Source organism: Pagrus pagrus (genome assembly GCF_965226575.1).
Source record: "Pagrus pagrus genome assembly, chromosome: 16".
Classification (NCBI taxonomy): domain Eukaryota; kingdom Metazoa; phylum Chordata; class Actinopteri; order Spariformes; family Sparidae; genus Pagrus; species Pagrus pagrus.
In genome coordinates, this window is record NC_140200.1 from 27,801,725 (window position 1) to 27,820,457 (window position 18,733).

At 40.6% G+C, this 18,733-nt stretch overlaps 1 protein-coding gene across 1 annotated transcript in view; it reads right to left on the reverse strand.

The window, feature by feature from the left end:
* nt5dc1 (5'-nucleotidase domain containing 1) overlaps positions 1–18,733 on the reverse strand; it is a 76,546-nt gene that overhangs the window by 12,764 nt on the left and 45,049 nt on the right. Inside the window, exons 7-9 of the mRNA XM_084377984.1 lie at positions 18,440–18,614; positions 13,967–14,064; positions 4,857–4,978 (exon numbers count right to left, since the gene is read on the reverse strand). Of these exons, the coding sequence (XP_084234110.1) occupies positions 4,857–4,978; positions 13,967–14,064; positions 18,440–18,614 (395 nt within the window). The remainder of the gene's footprint in view (positions 1–4,856; positions 4,979–13,966; positions 14,065–18,439; positions 18,615–18,733) is intronic.

The following is an 18,733-nucleotide window of genomic DNA, read 5'->3' on the forward strand; positions in this document are numbered from 1 at the left end:
GTTTGCCAAGTAGTTTTTCACCATTTGAATTTGTGTTTTGGTGCATAACAATAAACACAGTGAGGAGAGAAATGTAAAGAAAGATAAACGGCTGGTACTTCAAGTCAAAAGCATGAATAGATTAAATGAAAAAAATGTAATGTAAGCAGGGACATCTGTACAGTTCTGTCCAGGAATGTCTAAAGTATTGACCATTGAAAGTGTACATGTTCACAGTATGCTGAGGACAGTCGAGCTCTGTTCCATAAAAATATCTAATCACGTTGCTCATCTGTTGCTTTACAGGCCAGAATTCAATGGCTACATTTGGAGCAATCACATCAAGTGCTGGAACTATTCCTTGTTTTCAGGCCTTCGACTCCATTAGTTGTCGCCAACTTGAACAGCCACTTCAATGTTGACTCTGGTTTCACCGCTTGAGATCTCCAACTTCTTTTTGTTTGAAGCCTTCTCGAGCTCGAGTCTTTCTTTTCTTGCTCTGTTTGGCAGTGCTAGCTCTGTAGGTACCGCTGGTTATGAAGTGTGGCTGTACTTTCTCTACCATTCTTGTCCTGACTCCAGCAGTGCGCTGCCTAGACTCAGGTCACGTGCAGTGAGTGATGGGCGGAGTCAGAGCAGGGTGGGCAGGTAAGGACAGGTTGATAGACAGGAAGGCTGTCCATACAATATCTTTGGGCCGCTAGAATTTAAAGTTTATTGAATGAAGTTATTACAGCCCTGTCGCTGTCACAGACCATGGATTTTTCTCCATTTTTCTTCCAAAGCATTTTATATTTTGATTGCTGTCTGCATGTTAAGAGATTTTATACAAATATAATAAAAAATGTTTCTGAACACAATTACCATCCCCAGCTTTAAGTCAAATTATATGAATGGTATAATAGCTTTCTGTAAGTGAAAACCAGAGCTGTAGACATGAGGGGTACATACAGCATGACTGAACTGAGACTGGACCCCCCCCCCCCCCTCTGAAGTCTGATGGTACAGCAGCAGATACTTCTGTATCGTTTGTCACACAGCAGCAGGGTGAACAGACTAGCTGGGTGCAGACACCCCACCTCATTAATATCATTGATGCTCAGTAGATGGTACCAATGATGTTCTAGGTTCAGTTAAACTATTTAAACCAGACTGCTAATATTGCCTTGTTCAAATTCTGTCCGTCCTATTTGTGTTGAACAGTCTACTTCCTGTGTCCTCTTGCTATCAGAAACAGCTTACTACAGCTTTAAGATGACAGTGTGGGCCTGAAGACCCATGTCTCTTATCAGCTCATCACTCAGAGGAGCAGTTTAGGCTAAAGCCAGGCCCAGGTAAACAGAGCTGGAGGCATGCAGAGGAGCTGGCTGGATTCACACCAAATCTGGCAAAAATGCAGGTCCTCCCATTCATATTAATGAGGGTAGTGCATTTTGGCTGCAGCAGTGCTGACCACAGACTCAACTTTTGGAGTGGCCAATCACATTACTGCTGATCAAACTGTAGTGGAGTGTAATTGTAATGTGTCATTTGTATTCACTAAGAGCACTGGTTTAAAACGCTTTTAAAAAAAAAAAAAAAAAATTGTGGATGTCGACAATCACCGTCAGACCTACTCTGGCAGAGGCATGGCAGCAGATCAGAGGCAGAGTAGAACTAGTCAGTAGCAGACATGGCTAAATGCTACAGAGGGAACTCATCTGACGCTTCTTTGTGTAGTGCTAAGTTTCACTTGTGATCACTCGGTTTGGTCTTGTGCCCCAGTTTAAAACACACAGTAATGATATGTCTCACATCTCGTTGTTTACTTTTATTATTAATCCATCAGTGTGGACAAAAGCATAACAACATGGTAGCTTCGCCTTTCAGCAAACTGATCAGCAGGGTTTCCTAACACTTCACACACACTGGACTGACACTCCCACATTGCTGCACCACCCTGCAGTGTTTAGCCGCAACGCTGGATTTGGTCTGAATGCAGCCTTAACAAGTCCATTATGTGTGCTGCACACTGTGTGGGGTCTGGAGCACACGTATAGTAGGTCAACAAGACAGCAGGGCAAAACCCCTATTGTCACTTAGTCTCATTCAGACCCGAATGTTATATTTCTATAAGTCGTCAAACACTATGCAAACAGAATTGGATCATTACAGGGTTTTTTTTTTTTATTCAAAAAGGGTATGACTCAGTGGGATAGTGCAATATCCTGGGCTCCCAAGGTAATAAGAAATCATCTACCTGTTAAACAAAGCCATACCTGCCTCTTCATTGGCTTGCAAAAGGAATATCATAATTCAGTCATCAACTGTCATAGCCCTGAATCCTATCTCCTCTGTTACTCATTTATAAAAACAGCACAGACACCTTAGAATGGTCACATCCCATCAGCTCCACCTGACCACATCCTGTTTAGCTCTGTGCCAAGAGGGAATTGTAATCTTCCCTGAATGCCTCTATTCAGCTCACCTGCATTAAGTCCTGTCAGGTGAAAGTGGAGAGAAGTGAAAATACAGAGTGCCTCAAGTCACCCCAGAGGAGTGTTTAAAGCAGCTATAAGTGCAGGTTGACATTGAATTCCAGAGGAGCTTTCTCCACGTGGCTTGGGAACAGAGGGGGCATTGAGCAGAGGGTTGGGAGGAGGGGTGGAGGAGCGAGGGATGCGTGATGACGGGTACTGCTGGGTGGACTTGAGGCTGGGCTGCCTCAGCTCTGCCTGAGCCTGACCTGAACAATTAGGGTTTATAAATGTCACATTTCCTTCTTTGGTTAGTCCTGTGGACTATAATACCCACAAGCTCTACAATGCTTTGAAATGTCACTGTGACCGGGCCCTGCTACAGACCTGTGTATGGTTGATAGAAGTAGTAGACCAAAGTAAAGTTACATTCACTGGCAACTTTCACTGCATTACCCTTCATTTTCTACTTCAGGGGAAAATGCAGCAAGAAATTGTGGACAACACAGATGAGCTACTGTTAATAATATTAAATGAATTACTAAGCAGTGACAGCAGAAAGAAAGACATGCTAGGTTGCAGGTAACAAAAACAATTTCACTCTGAACAGGCGCCACATGGCTCAGGGTTTAATACACCTACGAGAAACTGCATGGCACCTGTTCAAATCCAGCCGGGGACCCTTTTGACCCATCTCTCTATCTAACAAATGTATAAAATAATCAGTTAATTATCAAAAATCAGTTTCATTATTTTGGTTGACCATTATGCATTTTAAGTCAGGCCTTACTGTATTTTGGGGTTAAGGAAAGGCTGCAGGCAGGATTTAAAAGTACAACAAATCAATAGTCACTTTCATATTTACCTCCGCCAAAGAAGTTGTGTTTTCACCCGTTTCCTTTTGTTTGTTTGGGTTTTTGTTTGTTTATTTGGTTGGTTTGTCAGCAAGCTTACACAGAAACTACTGAGTGGATCTCCACAAAACTAGAATGCAGGATGGGTCTCTGCTCAGAATAGACCCCATTAACTTTGGGTGCATATCAGAATCACCCTCTTTCGACATTTTCATTAAATTTCTGAGAGAATAATGCTGAACAGGAAAAAAACAGGTATATTTAGGTGGCTGGTATCTATGAGTACGTACAATTTGACATTGATCCTAGATCAGGTGAGCTTAAACTATGGTTAAGCAGTTATGGGTGGCTTAAAATTTAGAGTGATGAGGGGCTAAGGACTTTGATAATGGATTAGGCTTGTATAATACAACTTTATTTCTGTAGTGGAGTCTCCAAGCAAAAGATTTTCACACGAGTGTACTTATACAACAGGAGTGACAATAAACATCTGCTAACATGCTATATTAAATCAACAACCAGTTTAATTTCTTCTATTTCTTATTTTGCCCACACTGTCTGACAGTTTGTGTTGTTTACCCAGGTCAGTGCTGAAACTGGTAACAGAACATTTGATCATAAACTGATAAGAATGATGCAAAAATGATAAAACAGAACACATGCTGTTAAAAGGAAGGACACTCCGACTGATCAACCACCGATCATTAATGGTTTCCGTTAATGTTCATTCTCAATAGTTTGATCGGTGGACTCTATAATGGCCGATCAGAAAGGTTGATCAGATAAAGATGCGTGACAGTTTCTCTTTGTGCCACTAAAATGCCATAGTGTGCTGCAGAACTCTAGACTTACTAACTACTAAGTTAATCAAGCGCCAACTTCAACAGAGCACTTCTGCACATGCTCTCACCATAGTAACTATCACTGGCTTGCAAAACATATAAATATTCTTTTATGTTCTGGCCCATAGATGATAATAAAGTAAAGAAACAAGATTTTGATTGGTGACAGTTATGGGCCAATACTGCCTCCAGCATTTGGTGATTGGCCATAAAAACCCTAATCGGGGCACCGTTAGTTAAAAGTGTTTTTATTTCATTTTTTTGATTACTTTTTTCCAGTCCAGAAGTACTGTGGCATGTAAACATAAACAAGGTCATGTAGAACTGAGAAGAATGTGAATCTTGCTTTTATCAAGCAAGGTTCTCTACCATGTCTGAGAGGTAGAAAGAGGTCTTTGCTTTGTGTAGAAATTGTCCCTAAGAATGGGCTGCATTGTATGCACAGTATGAAGTATGAGGGGATCTGGCAGCACTATTTTATCAGTGGCCGCCCAGCATGCTGGCACACGGCAGCCCTGTCGAAAAGTTATGCCAAGGGCCACGTTCCTCCTCTCCATCACACCAGTGTGAATCTCCCTGAGCTGATTTATCATGAAGCCCTCATCTCTTTCAGCCTCTGCCAAAAACCAAAGTTGGAGTCAACATCAAAGTGAGCCTGACATGTTGTTCAGCCAGAGGTCTGACTGCTTGCACCAATAACACACAGTACAAGGTGGCTGGCTGACCTTGGGCTCTGGTTTTCCTGTCATGGTCTTGAGCAGCTCATGGAGGTGAGGCCAGTTTCCCTGGGAGTACCAGCCAGGTTTGTCCAGCGATGGCAGCCCCTCGCTCTCCTCCACGTCACTGACTGAATGAGAGGAGAGAGAATCAGACACCACAGTTTGAACAAAAAGCGAGCTGTTACATGACCGCACAGCCTCGAGTCATCCAGCACCAAACCTTGTCAGCACAACCTCACCACAGCACACACCAGTAGGCCATAAGGAAACAGAGGAGCAAAGGCAGAGTGTGAATTACGTGGACTAAAACTGCTTCCAATGATCCCACTAATTCGGAGGTTCCTTCCTGGGGCTCCAAAGGGAACTGTCCAAAGGTTGTCATGACTAGCAAGATACAGAGCAATACAACATGTTTTTGCAACACAAAAACATGTCTTTCTTTGCTTATTTTCAGTGGATTGGGTTGAAATTTGTACTTAACATCCAAGAAACCCTAAGGATACATGAACATGTATTAATTTAAATAGCTGTTGCAGAATTTTCCTTGTAATCAAATGAATAACAACTTTAAGATTTAGGAATGTATTGGAAATAGCTAATTTTTTCCTACTCTTCACTTGTTGTAATATTACAATCAGTGGCTTTATTTTATAGATGGATAATTGTACTGTGTTGACTTTAAGGTTTCCTATCTGTCTGATACCTATTAAGCCTGTTTTTCATTAGGATCAGTAAATGTGTAAGTAGCAACTTGTATTAGCTTGGTTTGTTGAATAGAAAATGTCATCTTGTTCTCTGTATCTGGACAAGATATGAATCTTAGTTCCTTGGTTTAATACACATGTATTATTATTTTCAATATCAAGCTTTTCAGAACTAATGCCTGTGTATGTAGTGACTGATGCCAACGCTGTTACAACAGCAACACTTGTGGATGGAGAAGATGGCTATGTCTGGCCACAAAAATCCGATCCGAGCACTTGTAAATAATAGAGCGGTTACTCAGTCTTTCAGATCTGATTTGAGAAGCTTGCCTGCATTCTGAACAAAGCCCAAATGTGGTTTGATCTGATTTGCAAAAACTGCATTTCAAGTTGTTTTTGCTGTCCAGACTTCCCTAAAATCAATCTGGATACAATCTCAATGTGCCAAAATACAGATTTCAGCCAGCAGTCTGAACAAGGCTTATATGACTAAGGTAGGCTGTCAAATTTCAAATTCTTCATGTTTGTTAACAAACATCTGAACTGCTCATTTTAAGCAAAATAGGTGACAAGTCACCTTCGCATATAAGAAAAAAGGCCACTAGGCTGTTCTTGGTGCATTCTCTATTCCAGCAGCTATCACCTCAGCTAAGCAGTGGAGGGGGAAATCAGGCTGAGTGAAGGCAGAGTGCTGGTGACTGGTCTTGTCTCAGTATAACTCCAATTATGCAATACGTGTCAGCCAGGAACGCTTCCAAAACCAAATTTTACCCTCCAAATATGTCATAGTCATGCGTTCAGCCATGAAAAACGCTGCCTTTCTAAACTCGTGAATAATGACTGAGGATTTTCCACTGGTTGGCTACAAGTTTTATGTTTTCTCATAGGAAAGAGTAATGCAGTTGAATGATTCCAGAAAAGTCCAACTAATGATAAGATTAAAGTTTCTTTGTGGTGTTACTGTTTGTGGAATTAACAAACAAGCAACGATTTAAATAACTACAGTGGTACAAAATTGATACTCTGGTTTGACATGGATTATTCAAGTTCACAACAAAAAAGATCCAAAATCAAAAAGTAAAAAGATGTATAGACGAGACTAAAGGTCTACAGCGTTTCTAATGGGAGATAAACACATAAAAAAAGGCTCGACAACATTATGAGGTAATTAAACCACCCAGATCATCACCGATACCCATCTACCAAGCATCAGTGATATCAGTGAGGTGAGATTTCTGCACAGACCCTGCTGCCATCTAGCAAAAGATACAGAAGTATCAGCTTCCGTACCATCAGACTACAGAGCAGCTGTGACTCGTCCTCAACACTCTATAACAAAATACTTTAGCTTGTGTCTGCTCTCATTGGCTGTAGCTCATTGTATGGCTCCCTAACCCAACCTGCTTTTGTCGCCGATCTGAAAGCTGTTGCCAGCCTTGCTAATTAGCACTAAACAAAAAGTACAGCCTTGGGTGATGACAATGTCATTAGTTTTGCAGGTATTTCAACCTAAATATTGGCCAAAGGGAAAATGTGAGTTGCTGGTGGCGAAAGACGAAAAGTCAGTTGATTACCAACATCAGTCAGGGCCTGTGTCCACATGCCATTTTTTTCATTCAGGAGCACTGAAATCTAGCACTTGTGTGCCGAGATAAAAAAATGCTGCACGTGCATCTTGTCTCTATGACAACAATATCTTGACAACACGACACTGCCCCTTTGCAGTTTACTGTCGGTTTGGTTTTTATTTGACATTGGAACATCAGAGCATACATTAACCCATACAATGATCTTTTCCTTACCCTAACCACTTGTTTATATGCCTAATCCTAAGACATTGTTGTTGTACAACATGCACAATAAAGACACAATGCGTACACAAAGAGATTCGCAAATCAACGGCTACTACCTAGCATTGACTGACAGTTGACCAAAGCATTTCTTTTAATGACAACAGCTCTGCTGTATACCTCTATACTGATATGTAAAGTGAACGATCAGAGAAAAAGTTAGTGGGACTTGGTGTCTTTCTAATTTCTCTGTGCCCAAACCCTCACTAAGATGGTTTCTGTTCTTGTGGAAAACCTTGGTTTCCTCATACACAAGTCACCAAGAAGGCATTTTAAAATGTACTCTGGGGAGGCTGTTTTAGATGAGCTCTCTTTTGGGGAAATGAAAACTAAGTTTGAGCCTTAACAGAGGGCTGTCTATACAAATTCCAACAGCTCAGTGAGGATGCACTCATAGCTGAAAACAGCTGTGTGCTGTGAATTGAAAAGAGGTTGATGCAGGTTGTGAGTTTGAACAAAGCAGTAAAACTGTGGGCAGTAAAACAAAGATCTGAAAGATGCAGAAATAAGCTCTGTAGAGCTGGGGGTTTGGTTTGTCACTATGACTGACCATTCTTACATTACACATCATTTTAATTATTGTTGATATAAAAGCGAGGACTGCGGCTTTAAACTAAATTATTTCTGTTTATCATTTTTGATAAATTAACAAAAAATATACTCATTTTGGCGATGCATGACTTCAAGAAGCAATACTAGAAAGCACAGAAAAAGTCACAAGTGCTGCATACATTCTAAAGATGTATTACACGAAGAACAGTTTAGTGTAAATTCTCCAGTTCGTTGTTGAATGTCAGTCATTAGTGTTGTGTTGATACTATCACTCATCAAGAGCAAACAGAGAAGCTGCTTTTTCCTGCAGGGTGACTTGCACTAACATAAAAAATGTTTTCCCTTCCATGGCAGGGCACTTAATATGACTTATTACAGCTCCAGACCGGAGTTACACAGTCAAGACTGTATGCACTTAAGGCTGTGCAGGACTATGACTCTATATGGCCTTCTTAAATTCTCAAACCTCTATACAGAGAGCTTAGCTGTGGATTCTCATGATCTCTATAGAAAACAAACAGTCATTTATTATTTGTTGTCTGTACCACAGACAACTATCAGGCTGTTATTCGGCTGTTTCTACAGCAGGAATGTTTTTGTTTGTATAAATGGATTGTGTGTAGAATACTCTGACATTCTGTAAATAAAATGATGACAAAATGTCAAAATCTGTAAAGGCAGATTTATCATAATAATCCAATCAGATTATTATGGTACAACTGGTCTCTTGTGGCTGCACTGCGCTGTAATTAAAAAAAAACTTTTAAAGCATTCTATCCTGAGATTTTGTAGTTATTTGCCTGATGTTTTTCTTTTACTTCAAGTCAGTAAAGTCAGTGACTCTGGCAGCCCACCAAAGTCTAATTTATCACGCTATAGTAATGATCGGAAAATATTTTTCACTTCTCATAAGAGCACTGAATATCTTTAATGTTTTGTGCCACTGCTTCAGCAAAGCGTCTTTCACTCCCAGTCAGTCAAGCCCCCCACCCCCTGTCGTACTCACACACCCTCCCTCTCACACACACTCATACTCTGGTCCAAGGCCCCACGAGTACTACCTTCCCCCCTCATATGAGAGCAAAGTGCCAATAGTGCTTTTCACACAGAGATTCTGCATTATCGCTCTAAAGAAGGCTCGCCTTTACAACACCTTCGTTTGTTCACATTGAACCAAGCAGCACCATCTTAAAGCCGCTCCAGTGTGTCATTTCACACAGCATACCGGCGTCGTGGAACCAAAAAAGCATCGATTGTATACATCATGATGTTGACATCTGTGTGTTTTGTTTTTTTTACGTGTTTCCCGTGGTGTCCACCTCTTAATCTAAAGGTATGTATCGGCCGATTGTTTATAATCATATGGATGCTGTTATAATGTGTTGTGATTGAGATCCTGACCCCCCGTACATCTTGGTAGGTGACAAAATTACGTTTTTTTAATTTTTAATTACATAATTACATAATCACCATCAGTAAGCAGAGGACCCTGTCTGGCTCTCACTTGCGTGGAGGTATGTTGTTTTCTGGAGGAAAGTTCACTGGAGTCTCAGTCAGGAGGACTTACCGTCGTGGTGATATTTTTCTGAAGTTTCCAGAGACAGTAACTACAACAACACAACAGTGGAAGGTGACAAAGACATGTGAGTTATAGTTTTTTTGCTTTAAATCACGTCACATAATAACCACCATTCAACTGCGGGAGCCGCCTGGCTCTGCTGCTGGGGACAGACGCTGTTTTTGGAGCAGAAATATGATAGACTTGGTTGGACAGACAGGATGACAGACACTTATTTACGTATAAATTCAGTATTTTTTTCCTCATATAAGTTGCCGAAGACACGACCTGCTACCACATTACTGTTGCTTGGTCTTGTTACTGTGCTTTGTGGGTTGAAGTGTATCTTTTATTTGATGAGTGAAAGATCTGTTTAACTTTGACTGTGAACGGCATCAGACTGACACAGCCCTGTCCTGCATTGCCGCAGGACCTTTTTTTACTTGTCAGCCGTCTCCAGCACCATCTTCTGTGTCTGACAATCATGAGACTAAAATACAACTCACGTGATTTATCATGTTTGATTCATTTCAACGGGAAACAGTGTTTACTGCAGCAAGATAACTGTGTTGCGCATGTACATGCATGCATTTGCGTGTGCATGAAATGAAACTCACATTTTCATAGACGTACATCATCTCAAAACAAAACGATGATTGAGTCAAGGCTTAGTTACAACTTTGGACTAATACAAGACTGAAAGCAGTGGAGTGATATTGTCTATTGACTGTAGCCTATGTTAACGTTGTATAGCCAAAGCTGTATAGTATTTTGATGACTGGACTAACTATTTTTTTGATGATCTTACATTTCCTACAATTTCTGATTTATGTTCATGTTATTTATGATATAGCCTTTTAATATTCTCTCAAAGTGCCGGAGAGCATGGGTGGACCTCAGACCCTCCACCACCCATAGTCTTATAAAATCTTGTGGGAAACACTGAAAATGATGGCAACCAAAACAGAGTCATTTATGAGGCTGGAACAGACATGTCTGTAGACGTTCTTTAATATCTGGATTGGGACAGTCTGGTTTGTGGTGCTGCTTTCAGCTTTAACTAAAGCTTATTTCAAAGGGCAAGTCAAAGAACATAAGATAAGACAACAAATATGACACAGATACAGTGACCTTTGTAATGCAATTACACATGTAGTTACGGTAATTACCATGGAAACCGTAAGCAGAATTGCGTGCTAAAGTATCCCTTGCAAAAATATGGTAGTTAAATCTTGGTCACTGCCAAGGCTTCCTGTTCAACTGTGTTTGATTACATTCAGAGTTGTGAAGCATAGTTAATTGACCTATGATTAGTGTTTGAAATGTAGTCATGCTGTTATCTAGGAATCATCAGAGCACCCTCTTTGAAGTAGGTAAGTAGTCAGACGTGTGTGGACAGACGGTGGCTTTTAATTTGACTGACTGGTATTTAAGAGCAGCCGGTTAAAGGAAGTCACTCTCACTGACAAAACCATGGTGCTATAGAGTACAGGTCACCACAGGTTCACACTGAGGTCAGATGTGCTATAAATAATGTGACAGGAGAGAGAGAAAGAGCAGGGATGAGCACCTGCACATGTTGATGTGTACACACACACATGCACACACACACTTGCGGTAACAGCTGTAAGGACACTGGACTTGAGAAATGGAGGAATGAGTGGTATGTGGTCTGGAGGTCAAAGAAGAGCCAACTGTGCAGCCCAGATGAGCAGCAGCTCTGATGATGGTCTGTGGCATTTTTCCTGAAATAAAAGATGATGATAATGTGCAATATCTCATGGAGCCTGAGTTTATGGAGGGATTTATGTAACACCTGTCTCTGACTTGTTATTTGCTGATTACAGCACATTAAAGTGACGGTCTTTTGACAGGTTTTGCACAACCATATTTTTAGCCTTAGGCTTACCTAAAAAGAAATGCCCAAGGGTGGTTTAACCTTCACTCTTCAAATACAAGAGAAATGACCCGCACTTCAACCCACAAAGCAACGTTACAGGACCAATCAACAGTGATGTGGTAGGTAGACACAGGTAGTGTCTTCAGCAACTTATATGAGGAAAAAAATACCAAATTTGTACGTGGATAAGTGGCTGTCATCCTGTCACCGAAAATCAGCGTCTGTCCCGGGCGTCTGTCGTAGTTGACTGGCGGTGATTATGTGACGTGATTTAAAGAAAAAAACTTTATCTCACCATGTCTTTGTTGCCTTCCACTGTTGTGTTGTTGTAGTTACTGTCTCTGGAAACTTATATAGAGAAATATGACCAAATTTAATGAGGATAAGTCACAACGACGGTCAGCCCTCCCAACCAAGTCTTCATTGAACTTTCCCCCAGAAAACAGCATGCTTCTCCACGAGTGAGAGTCAGACAGGGTGCTCTATTTACTGTTGGCAATTATGTGATGTAATATAGAGAAAAAAACGTGTCTTTGTCACTTTCCACGATGCACAGTGGGTCAGGATCTCAGTCACAACACATTATAACTGTATCCATATGATTATAAACATAAATAACATAGATACATTTTTAGATTTACAGGTGGAAACCGGGTGGACACTAGTAACACATTAAAAAAATATATTTCTATGTTATGATGTGTACTGTCACACTGGAGCAGCTTTATGATTCAGTGTTAACAAAGAAAGGTGGCGTAAAGGCGAGCCTTCATTGCTGCGATATTGCGGAAAAGGGCTCGTATCTACATGACTTACATGAGTGCCATTGGCATCAGCTGGCTGCAGACACCTCAATGTTAGCAATAAATTAAATGAAAAAGAGTAGAGTATCTTAACACTGAATGTAGTGCTTCAGTGTATCATCCTCTCCTGCATGCTGTGAGAGGAAGCATAACATCAAATATATTTACTGTTGTCAACCAAATGCAAAGTTATGGACTTTGAATCTTGCTCGCATAATGTTAGCCGTCTGGCTAATAGCTGAGCCAAAGGGTTCAATTAAGAGATTGGACTAGTTTGCTAAGTCGTATCAAAGGTTTGTCCTACTTAGTGGAGTAGTGAACAACATGTCCAATGCATAAGACCCTTATGGAATTGTAATGATTGTTCCAGGTAGTAGCATTTTATTTACTTTTCCACAGGTAAGTCTGCAGGTCTATACCAGCATGCACTAGCCATGAGGCAGGCTACACCGGGACAGGTTGTATCACTGAGCTGACAAATTCACAGATACAGGCAATTTAAATTGACCTATTCATCTAACCTGCATGTCTTTGGACTGTAGGACTCCTTACTAATTTATGAGCTGATAATCAGAATCAGAATCAGAAATACTTGTTTATCCCCTAGGGGAAATTGTTTGATAATAATAATTGGCTGCATACTGCTTTTCATCTGTACAAATGCTTGGAGAGAGTTTAATCGTCTTCTTATAGTGATAAACTCTGTGTCAAATTCTTACAACTAAACTTTATTAGCTAATAAATAAAAAAGACAATTTTGAGTGCAGTATAACACATGAAGTTTCCAACTTAAACAGAAATGGTCAGTATGTGTAGAGGCCAGAGGAAGAGCAAATTCTGATGCTTTTTCTGCCAACGTGGCAAAACTCAGGAAGAGTGAGGGGGAGGGAGAAAAGAATATTTCAGAGCGTGGATCATCCTGTCTTCACACATAATGCATCCCCAGTGTTATTGCTGGCAGGAAGACAATCCAGATGAGGGGAGCATTCCAGCAAGCTGCCCCTGCCAGCGCACACCTTCAACATGAGCATCCAGGATCAGATTCCTGGGATAATAAGAGATGGAAGACAGTCCAGGAGGGTCACTGGACTTTTGTGAACTGCTGATCACAAGGATCTGAGCCAATGAAATGCTGGCGGCTGATATAAATCTTACTGACACAACTAACAGATGTTTGAAATCTTAAATTTTAAATTGAGAGTGGAAGGAGATTACAGCTGGACTGTCCTATTGTTCCCTATGATAAACTCAAAACAAGTTATGTATGTAAGTAGTTACTGCAAATGGGTCCACTATTAAATGTATGGGCCCTTGCAAAATCCTATAGCTGGCCTCCAAATACTTAATAGTTATCACACAAAGATATAAAACCTTGAAGTCAACATGGTTTGAATATGTACCTATGAAATAAAACCAGTAAATGTGCAATTACGTATTTTGAAAAACATCAAATGACAGAGTAATATAACACATTTTAATTGTTTTATATGCAATGAATATCAACACACATCACACAAAGAAAGTTTTCAAGGAAATTTAAACAATCCTTCTTGGAAATATACAGTCAAAATAGATCTTGAAAGCTCGAAGCTGCTAAATGCTCTAAAAATTCATTTGAAGAGGTCAACTTGGGCTCTTGGAACATGTGATGTATGTTTTTCCCTATTTGTTGATATTTTAAAGACTGAATGATTTATCACATGGCAGATAAAGTACTATGGAGCATGGGAGCAGTGGGCCAGTACTCACCAAGGGTCCTAAAGGGCCTCTGCTGGGGCACCAAGGAGAAGAAACCAGGCTTCAGGGCGTTTGTGATGATGACATCAAACAGCTCTTCAAAATCCTTCCTTTAGCAGCCAGAGAAACAACACAAGCCTCTGTGATAGGCCTCTGACTAGGATGTGAAGGACAATGCATGGACAGCATCCAATACACTGGGTTAAACAAACACAAACACTGTAGCTCAGTGAAGCTAAACAATCTGTACAGATGATGGAAAACATGGAGCAATAAACAGTGTACACCTACAGTGCCGTGGAGGGACTAATAAAGTAAACACTTGGAGAGGGCAGTGTACCCTCACATATAGCTACAGTTATGAACTGATAGTGAGCATGTTGAGGACTGGATGGTGTCTCCAAGGAGGCCAACAGCACTGTATGTATACAGTGTGTCAGAAGAATCTCTATAGAACCTTCCATATAAGGTGACAAGATTTTTCTCCCACATAAACGACAGTGTTATGAAACAGGAAGGAGCTCTTACTTGAAACTTATAAGCAAGAAAACCAAACATGATGCATGAAAGTGTGTCATATATATTTATCATATGATAAAACAGCTTTCCATACTTACTCAGTATACCTAAAAGAGACCGATATTACAGTTGATTCATGTTTGTTCAGTTGAAAAAGCTCATTTAGAGTTATGTAATTATATTAGAACTTGTATGACTATTACAGTTTTACAATAACTAGTATTTAAACAAAAAGTAATTATCTAAATTGTTTTGTGTTGTCCATAGAGTTACATATTAAGCAGCAATTTCTGTAAAAAAAAATGTCCAATGGTGAAACAGAGACTACACTTATAACAGGGGGCACAGTCAAAATCCAAAGTATGTTTTTGCTGTTCAAGGTGTAATTTGTTAAATATGGCCAAAATTCAAAAGTAGCTCCCAAACGATAGGGGGCAGCATAATCACAAACCGCTACTCAATATAATCTTTGCTGGAGCCATCTTTGGCTGTAGATAACTACTGTGAAGCTATCTAGCAGCAGCCGAAAACAGCAGGTAGAGCTGGAATATTTTCACATCTAACGTGAGGATTTACTTCAACCAAACCGGAGGTGATTGTGGAGTCGAACCAAGACTGTTTTGGTGAGTTTTATTTTGTTAATGAGGCAATTAAGCTCCTCTTAGTTTGGTTAAAGACAGAATTCAGCAGGCGTAGGATTGCATTAGTGAGGAAAATATGTGTAAGAACTAGGGCTGTCAAAGTAACACGTTAACTTTGATTAATTAATTACCAAAAAATTAATCCCTTAGAAAAATAACGGATTAATCGCGCTCCCTGACACCCCTTGACCTTACGTCAGCGAACACGTTCCACAGCAGCTTTGTAAACATGATGGAGGCGGTAGCTAAATGCTGCTGAGCATACTGAATGAGAAAGACTTCAGCCAGTGTTCCCTCCTGTCTTGGCTTAAAAAAAAACCCCAGATGGAACTGGTGACAGGAGAACCGTTTTGTGCGCCTTGCAGCAAGGAATTTTCAAACCATCGGAGTACTACAAGCTTAAAATATCACCTTTTACGTTTACATTTATTTACTCATCTACCAAATTACATTTGCATTGAAATATTTTTAAATGCTGCAGCAAATATTGGCATGTGTGATTAGTTTAGATTAATTAATCACAAAGCATGTAATTAATTAGATACTTTTTTTATCACTTGACAGCCCTAATAAGAATGTCTTCCTTGACATTTTTCAAGTCATTAATTATTATTTATTTATTTTGTTGACTTATTAGACAAAGTAGCAAACTCACCACTTGCATATATCTTGCAACACTGTTATTTCTTCACATTTTGCTTTTAATGTTTGTCCATCATGAATGTTTTAAACCAAAACTCATTCCATAGCTTACATATTGCCATTTAATAGAGACAGACTACCAGACACTGAACTCAAACCAGAAACATCATTGTTACATGGTCAGTGCTTTATATCCATGGCGTTTCAGTGTTTGGGGCAAAATCCCAGTAGTTTATCCGAATGCCATTTTCTGTTATTCTCCATCTCTGCTGCTCTCCTGCAGATGCTGGAACCTTGCTAAGCTAACGTTAAGCTAGGAGCCCAAACAGCTCCAGGTGCTTCAGTGTTAAGGAACCAACTATGAACCACAACACCCTGATTCACATCTAGATGGACATCCTTGTTGCAATAAAATTAGGAAGATATTACACATACACAGGATATCAAGTGCAGTAATGATGAGACACAACTGAAGCTCAGATATGCTGAAATTGAGTCATTAGTAAAGTCAAAAGTCAATTTAAACAACGCATGTCTTAAAAGGACTGGTTGGAAGGACTTTAATAGTTAGATCTTTAGATCCAAGACAATATTTGTGACATAATCATACTATAGATTAAAAGGTATTTTGACTAGTAAAAATGTGTTAGTCCATATTTTGACTCATCAGTCTTACTGAGCCAATTGTTACTGCAGTTGAAGATAATTTTACACAGTTGGAGGAGATCCGTGGCTCTGTCTGGACTGTTATCACTTCATTTAGGCCAGAATAGAAGTTCAACACATCAGAGGACCAAACAACAACTAACAAATCAATAAACTATGTAGTTAGCCGTTAACAGCCGCTTCCTCTGGACAGCTTGTTGGGTTTCGGCCAGTACCTTCTGTCGGACAGCTCTGGCCTTGTTGTGCTACTTCTGACAGTTGACTGTCACTGGCCTCCAGCCGGTGTAACTCCACTAAAGGGCCTGGAGGCCAGTGACGGTTTTCTCTGGAAAAAGAGCTGCTGTGTAGTGACACACCATAGCTGTCTTTCACAACAAAGTGCTTTCTCAACACTGAAGTGCTGACACGATCTTTTTGGTTCTGTGCTGCCTTCATTTAAAGTGTTTCCATAAAGAAAGAGGGAGGTACTCAAACAGAACAGCAGAAAAGCGAAACTATAGTCAAAAGCAAAATTCTCCACATAAAACCTCTGGTAAGATGAAGCTGGCCTAACTTCCTCTCATAGCTATCACAACATAAATCTGCATCCCCTGACCTCGTAAAGCAGTGACTTGAACACAATGTTGAACACACACTCTGACACACAGCTGGGGCTCTGGCTGCTCTCCTTGGGAGGTGACACATGCGGCGGTTCTGGAGGTCAAAGACACAGGAGGGGAGGGGGAGCCAGTGAAACAGCAGGCAAGCAGTGGATAGGGGTGAGGAACAACAGGAATGACCAGGCTGCGTGCTGCTTAACAGGAAATGGCAAGAGGGGTTGGGGTGGGGTGGGGGAGCTCTGGGCCACAGAGGCCCCGTGAGACAAACTGGCATCCAGAGCAAAACAGTTTTACCCTGACTTGCTTTTTGCCTCTGCTGGACCACAGACAACAATCATCTCTGAGTATGAAAAGTTAAAAAGACCACCTAACCAGGCAGGAGCTGTGTAAGATAACAACACCTTACAAAGCACAAGAAGGGCTTATGTGAGTGAAAGCACAGCAGCAACAAGAACATTGTGTTTTTTCAAGGCTCTCTTGCTGCTTGATCGAGTGTATAACAGGGCTTAGACTGCAAAAATAAGGCTAAACCACACAGTGTGCAGTGCAAACAGAGGACGGTTAGTAACGCACAAAGCCAGTGTTAAACTACAGCAAGCTTGCAAAGACAATAAGCTCTTTTGCTGCACTATAAATAAAGTGTTAGGTGTTAATGTGACATGATTACTTGATTGCAATATGGTTTAAGTATGTATGTGAATATTGAATAACTATGTGTGTACGTATATGTTAGCATTTTTATGTGGGACTCCAGTTGGGTTAGAGACTTTAGAAAGGCATTTTAAGTGAAAAAGAAAAACAGAAAAGGACAAGAGAAAGAAAAAGGCATTTTCTTATCTTTAATTACTGAAGGTTTGTTGTTCACAAAACATTTCTGGAGCTTCACAGCAAAACAGTGTTGAAGCATTCTCCTAAACAACTGAAGTAGCTGGAGACGTGTTTTAATTTGAGATGGGGGTGAGTAGATAATTACTGAAATTTCATTTTGGGGTGAACTTTTCCTTTAAACTGTTGGAGGTGTGGCCTCTTTCTGCTTTTTTCTTTACATTTGACTGATAAATGAAGCCTTGTGGGTGAGGAATACATAGGCTTCTTCAAAGGAAAAAAGGAAGAGTTTGATGTTCAGTGCAGCCCACTGAGGGCTGCTGGGGTATATAAGTGTAGCATATGTACAGTATGTGATGACGATGGTAACTCAAGGCAGACATGTGAGCCAGTATTGGTTTAAGGAATGAGTAATGGCATGTGAGAGCTGTAAGGAATGTTGTGAGTTGAGGGAAAACCAAAAACTGCTAGCTTGGACTGAGCAGAGACATTCAGGTTATAAATCCTTTGGGGGATATCATGGTAAGCTCTGTAGACCAGGTCCTGGTCCTGTTAAAGAGGGGTGCAGTCTGTTGCTGTGTGTGCAGTCTTACCCCAGGATGTGTTCACAAATAAGCCTGCAGTAGTCACTGTGGGAGCTGGTTATGAGGAGGAGGACCTTTCCAGCGTTCTTCATGCTGCGCAGCCAGGTCTTGACGGAGTCAGAGCAGGGCTGCAGGTAGCGGGCTGGGTCCCTCTTCACACTGGGGAAGTACGTCCCTGCATCCTCTGTACAAAGACACAAACACAGTTAGACATTGATCCCAAAGACACAATATGGGACTATCGTGCTCTGTAACATGTATAGCATGTGTTGTCTTTGTAATCATGGGATCTCAACCCTGATG